At 31.1% G+C, this 7126-nt stretch overlaps 1 protein-coding gene across 1 annotated transcript; it reads left to right on the forward strand.

The window, feature by feature from the left end:
• The first annotated feature begins 756 nt into the window (after positions 1–756).
• On the forward strand, positions 757–2792 carry LOC115702418 (protein NODULATION SIGNALING PATHWAY 2). Its single transcript, XM_030629883.2, has one exon. The coding sequence runs from the start codon at positions 990–992 to the stop codon at positions 2571–2573; it is 1584 nt and encodes a 527-aa protein (XP_030485743.1). The 5' UTR covers positions 757–989; the 3' UTR covers positions 2574–2792.
• Positions 2793–7126: the final 4334 nt, after the last annotated feature.

Below are 7126 nucleotides of genomic sequence, written 5' to 3' on the forward strand. Positions count from 1 at the left end.
TCATAGCCTAGTAGGTACAGATTGGGGGTTATGTCGTCAGACTTTATTGCGTGTGGCAGTTCCAATACGCCTCCTCCCATGCGGCATTAAATGCGAGATGACTGTTCGGATGGCATCTGACACCATCCGGAGATGCTTTGTCGCCATCTTGCTCTCCGGGAGCATATGAGAATTACATGCCTTCTCCGGGAGGCATGCCTAAAGTAATCCTTTGCTTTAAGAAGAGTTAGCTGTTTCATTCAAATGCTAAATCCTTCCCATCCACACGTCATCATCCGGTTGGTCCACGTATTTTGGGCAAAATCAGGGGCAACACATATCATAATGAGTTTTCTCATAATGAGTTTTCTATAAATTTATCCATTGTCTTTTTTTAGATCACTATTTTGTGTGAGAATTTTTATTTAAAATTTAATTTCTATAAATTCATCAATTGTCTTTTATTTTTGGATTAGAAATTGTATGATAAATTTTTATACAATATAAATTTATTTTTCTAAGTACTACAAAAATAAAAGTACTGTAGAATAATTACTCATATAATTATTTTAAAATATATATATATATATATCAAAATTTTAAATTTATATAGATTTACAACTAAATTATCACTAAACAACATCTTAAAAAAAATTGTTTAGTTTATTTCCTAGTTATATACATATATATATTAAGTAAAGGGTTCGATTAAGACGTGGTGTGTTCAAAACGAAACAGCTTTGTGATCTGCTGTCCATATTTCGATAAAAACTCGTAATTATAATTCTTATTAAATATTACTGAAGCAAATACAAATTTAATAAACTGTGGTGTCTCTTGTTCCATCTTTTTGCTCTTTTTTCTCTCTCCTAAACCATCTTTAAATTCCTTATAACATTTCCACTCTGTCCCAAATCAAATAAAGGAAGGAATTATTAAAGCCCACACCCGAGTATTAGAAAACAGAAAAATAGTGCTGCCGTATAACTGATCTTGTCAGCTCATCGGCTATGGCCATGGCTGTAGACATGGACATGATCATGGAAGACGGTCTTGAGCTAGATTTATCTGGTTATAGCACCACAACCACTACTACTACTACTTCTACAACCAATACGACTAGCCCAGAAGATTATGATCATGGCTGCGCCTGGAACGCATGGTCCCCAGTCGTGGACTGGAGCACCCTCACAGGTGGCCATGACAGTTTCCACGACTTAATAGAATCCATGATGGAAAGCGAAGGAGAAGATGCAGATGGCGAACTCAATTCGTTTTCACCGTCAACTAAGATAGTTGCTAATGAAGATGAGTATTATTCGGCCAGTGATGACAGTATTACTAGTCCTACTGTATTGGTGGAAAATGATGATAAGGGATTAAGATTAATCCACTTATTGATGGCGGCCGCTGAAGCACTCGGCGGTGCCAGCAAGAGCCGGGATCTGGCTCGAGTGATATTGGTTCGGCTCAAGGAATTGGTCTCCCCCACGGGAGGGACAAACATAGAGAGGCTCGCCTCTCAATTTACTGACGCTCTTCAACACATACTGGATGGGGCCATGGGGTCCTCAAGTAGTAGTTCTCACGCCAATAATAAACATTTCTTAAACAATCATCACGGAGGAGATAACGACCACCAGAACGACATCGTTGCAGCGTTTCAGTTGCTTCAAGACATGTCTCCTTACGTTAAGTTCGGCCACTTCACTGCTAATCAGGCCATTCTTGAGGCAGTGGCTCACGACCGTAGGATCCATATAGTTGATTATGATATCATGGAAGGGATTCAATGGGCCTCCCTTATGCAAGCCCTAGTGTCCCGTAAGGAAGGCCCACCGGGCCCACATCTAAGGATCACAGCTTTATCCAGGGCTGGCGGTGGCCGGAGATCGATTGGGACAGTACAAGAGACAGGTCGACGGTTAGTGGCTTTCGCGGCTTCGATTGGTCAACCATTCTCGTTCCACCAATGCAGGCTTGATTCCGACGAGGCTTTCCGGCCGGAGGCGTTGAAATCGGTGAAGGGAGAATCTCTTGTGATGAACTGCATGCTTAACCTCCCTCACTTCAGTTACCGTTCGCCGGAGTCGGTGGCTTCGTTTTTAACCGGATCCAAATGGCTGAACCCTAGGCTGATTGCCTTAGTGGAAGAGGAGGCTTGTCCAGTACCGGCGGCGGCGGTGGCACCCGGTGGAGAAGGTGCTTTCGTGGCGAGGTTTATGGATTTGTTGTATCAGTACTCGGCAGTGTACGACTCGTTGGAGGCGAGTTTCCCGATGCAGAGCCGGGCAAGGGGTTTGGTGGAGCGGGTTTTCTTGGGGCCCAGAATTACCGGGTCATTGGGTCGGATTTACAGGGCTCGTGGAGAGGAGCGCAGCTCGTGGGGGGAGTGGTTGTGTGCGGCAGGGTTTAAATCATTAACGGTGAGTTCCGCCAATATATGCCAAGCGAAGCTGTTACTGGGATTATTCAATGACGGGTATAGAGTTGAGGAACTGGCGAGGAATAGACTCGTTTTGGGATGGAAATCGCGGCGTTTGCTATCGGCTTCTCTTTGGACCTCGTCTCCATCATCCAATTTTTCTGATTAATTAAATCATTTTGTAAATTACTTTTTTATTCTTCATCATCATCATCATCATCATCATAGGTACTCTGAATAATTATTATTTGATAATTTTTAATTTGGCCCAATGAAAGATGGTTTTTCATCATATATTTGATGACAAAACTTAAGTCAAAACCTCAAAATGTTGGCTAAAAAAAAAAAAGAAACCAAGGCTAGCTTTGTTAATGTTTTCGTTTCCTAACATTTTGAGATCTTTTAATTGTGCTTGTCATGAGTGTAATGCTTTTAGAGATCTGTTTGTGCTTTTGAATGATCCCTGTTTTCCAATCTTGAATGTGTGTTGTTTTTTAAGAAAAAAGTTTGCTTGGCTACTTTGGCTACCCTACTTTGCTTATATATAGCATTTTGATCGGTAGTTGGTGGTAATTAAGATGGTGGTTTTCCTTTTCCTTTCAATATTGTTCCAATCTCTCTTAACTTATTTTATTTAGATTATTGATGGTAAAACCTCAATTAAAAATTTTAGTGGCGAAATCCCCAATATTAGTTTACTGTTTTAAGAACAACGTAGGAGTACCGAACATCGAAATCCAAAGTATATAAGATAAGGTTGATGTAGTTTTCGAACAAAATATATAGAATCTTGATATTAACCTTATAAAAAAAATTATGCAGAGTATAACTTTTTTCTTCTTTCTTTTTTACATGTGAATAAAGAAAGAACATATGAAATAAATTACATGAAATTGTTTTCAAACCTGTCTGTAAATATCATCTAATAACTCATATAAATATTACATGGAAAGATATATTATAAAATAAATAGTAGCTATAGTACTGTCTCCGCAGCTAGAGGTTGTTGGTTGTTAGCAAATATACATCTGATTACGTAATAATAATTATTCATAAAAATGAGGGAATCAGGGCAGGCAAAGGAAGATCCGCAAGAATGTGCCTTAATTTTATTTATTTATTTATTTTGATAGAGAATGCGCCTTAATTTAGCACCCAACAAAACCTTATTATTGGATTTTTCGTGAAAACTTTAAATTAAAAATATACAAAAGTGACAACATGAGTTGATCTTTCAGATGCTTTCATATACATTTTTTTTTTACAAAATAATGATAATTAAATTAATGGTTTAAGACGTCATCTCTATTACTATAATATATTCAGCGCAACAGAGCTCGCAAATAGAGACCCCCACTACCTCAATATATACAATAACATTTTGATTTTTTTACTTTTGGTAAGAAAAAATACACAAACTTGGATGCATATATACAACCTTTTCTTAATAATGAGCCACATGTCCACATACAAACATATAAAAATTCATAATTAATTGGGGAATATTCACTCGCCATCAACTCATCATTGGCTCTATCTTTTCTCATTATACAATATATATATAGGGCATAACTACTGTACGGGTGGCCAAATTTTCGCTACGGGTATGGAAACTTTTTGGTCCATTGATAAAAAAATAGATGGTGATTAAGGTAAGCAATATAATAGTTAGCGTAAAGGTTAGTTTAGGAGATAATTTGGTATATTTGTTAATAATATTTTATCATTATCTTTTAAATTTACTTTACATTTGAGTATAAGTGATTCGTTAACATTTTTTACTTAGCTCATGTGAATAGATTAGACTGACTCCTTCTCTTTAATTCCTTTTAAAGAAAGAGAAAGAATTAAGAAGAAAAAAAAAAAGATTTATTTTTCATTCAATATCGTTTTGTTACTTTACTTCAATTATGTTCTCAAAAACGCCTGATCTTGAACTAGAGTTTTCTTAGGTCACCAATTTAGCCTTAGTGAGATTTCGCCCAATTTGAGTTTTATCTATAATTTCCAAAGACTCAATATTTCCAACAAAACACCTACTGGGTCACTTTTAAACTTATGAACTTTAATTTTTTTCTTTACTTGTCGAATAACTTGATTATCAAAGAGTTGTCGGAAGTTATAGTAAATATTATTAGTTTTCAAACTCTGAATCTCTCTGATAATGCTTTAGCGGGAATTATTCCGAAAATAAAAGACTGACTCGATAATAGAAATTTTCACCACATCTAACCATTCTTGACCCTCATTTTAAGTACCTCTTAATTTGTCATATTGATATGAGAACAAACTTAATTTCTCAATGATGTTGTTTTTGATACTATTATTATTATGCCTTAGAAGAAATTTTGTGTGCATATTGAGAAAAAAAAAATATTAAATTATATCCTACAACATAGTCTACTATACTTGGAGTTTATCTTAGATAATCTTACTTTTCTAATCCAGTCAACCTCATACCATAAGGATAAAATCTAAAGTCGAAAAGTACAAATTCTATATATCTATATTCTATATAAAGTGTGCCTATATAACTGAATTCTTAGTTTATGAAAAATTCATGGGTGACTTTTTATTTATATTTAATAAAATAATAAAATATTATTTATATATAATAAAATAATAAAATAAAAATAAAACAAATCTCATTAATATTTGAACTGATATTTGATGCTAATCATTTATCTGTTTTATTTTTAAAAAAATACTTAAGCTTACCAAAATCTATAAGAACAAAACCAATGAAGAAAATTTTAACAAAAAAATGAACGAAGAAAAAAAGTGTCATAAACATTATTAAATAATGGCAATTGCCAACACAAAAATTTCAGCACAAAAAATTATACTTGATCCCTAGACAAGATTATCATCTTCCAATCATAATAATATAAATAATGAACAACACCTCATTAGTTATTCTAGGAGAATGATGCATGGTAATGTCAAAAAAATTATTAGATGATAATAATATTTCTTTAACAATGATACCCTAAGTAAGAACTAAGAAGTATTGTAGCGTTTTATTTTTAAGAGCATGAATAATATTAAGATAATTGGATTCTACAATCAAGCTCTTATTCTCCTATTAAAAAAAACACATTAATATACATGTAAATGATTCTTAGTTTTACAATAATAAATTATTAATAAACTCACAATTTCATAAAATTATAAAGTAGTAATTTCAATTAATTTTTAAAAATAATTTATAATTTTTTTCAAAGTATTGGTTATAATTATTATTTTTAATTTTATAAAAAATAAATATAATTTTTTTAAAAAAAATAATTATTAGAAACTTGCCATAAAATGTTATTAGATTGTTACCTTATTAATTTTTTTTAGTGCCCATCAATGGGTATTACCCATTTAGAAGTGTTTCATATATATATATAAAGTATTTTAACTAAAATATTTCACATTATAATTTGTGAAAAAGAGATTTTTTATCTACAATTTTAGATAGATGTTATCTTCAATAATCAATAATTTAGAAATTGATTTTTAATTTTTTTTTTATTTCGCACACATTTAAGTTGTGTTTTCTTTAGTATTTGAACATAAATTTTTAGTTTATTTTTGGATTATCTTAGGAACATATTACACTTAAATTATCAAGTTTTCTTAAACACTATAATATATTACATCCTGTATTTACTTTTAATTGTCAAAATTATAAATTACATTATTTAGATATACATAATCATAATCTCACCTAATAAGTAATAATATTTTTTCTTTAATTGTTAATTATATCTTTTAAATAAAGTAAAAAATACCTAACATAAAATTAGTATACGTGTCTCGCACGTAACTTTTTACTAGTATATATAAGTATATATGTATATATATATATATAAAAGAATGAATTATCTCATGTACTGTTTTTTAATTTTTTTTTTTAAATTTACGGTTTGAGTTTCTAAAGTGGTTATAGCGCTAGTTGCAATAGGGGTTTCTATATGATTTTTTGTTGCGATTTAAATTACAGTGCTAGTTGCAATAGAAAATTCTATATAAAATTTCGTAAAAATACAAAAAAAAAATGTTTAGAAGTATAAAGTTTAAGAAAAAAAACCCTATAAAAAGCCAGTTATGAAATTCTCACCACAATTTTGAGGTGCCTGACTCCTCAATTTATTTTAGCTTTTAGATTGAATGATAAAAGTATAATTTTTTAATCCTACGGGTAAATGTTACTCTAAAAGCAAGGTTACTATTTTTTCCTGTGAAAACTGGAAGCCTAGTAAATTTAAAGTTATTGTTGTACTATTTTACATTAAATTAATTGTTAAAATGGTCGAACTATTTCATTGTATTAACATTGGTATTTTTCTATTGTCGTGTTTAATTTATAAAAGAACATACATATATTAATGTTTTGTTTATTGTTTTAAACAAAAGTTTTTTTTCCTAATTAATAAGTGTCATTTACTTTTTGTCTTATTGAATATTTTTTCTCAAAGAAAGAAAATAATTTAATAATTTTTACTTATACTAAGTGTGACTATTTTCTCTCAAAAAATAAAAAAAGTGACTATTTAACAAAAATTATTGGCTTAACGATTTATTTTTATTTTTCCGTTAAAGTTAATAATTAAAACTAACACCGTTAAATCAATCAATTAATTATTATTATTATTTTGAAAAAAAAAGAATAATTTTAAATATCACCATTTAATTTATTTATTCAAATATAACTAAGACACTTATTTAAAATTA

This window comes from Cannabis sativa, chromosome X (genome assembly GCF_029168945.1).
Source record: "Cannabis sativa cultivar Pink pepper isolate KNU-18-1 chromosome X, ASM2916894v1, whole genome shotgun sequence".
NCBI lineage: Eukaryota > Viridiplantae > Streptophyta > Magnoliopsida > Rosales > Cannabaceae > Cannabis > Cannabis sativa.

What these genes read in the sequence shown, in the direction of transcription:
- LOC115702418 (XM_030629883.2), top strand. Translation starts at nt 990, where the DNA reads ATGGCCATGGCTGTAGACATGGACATGATCATGGAAGACGGTCTTGAG.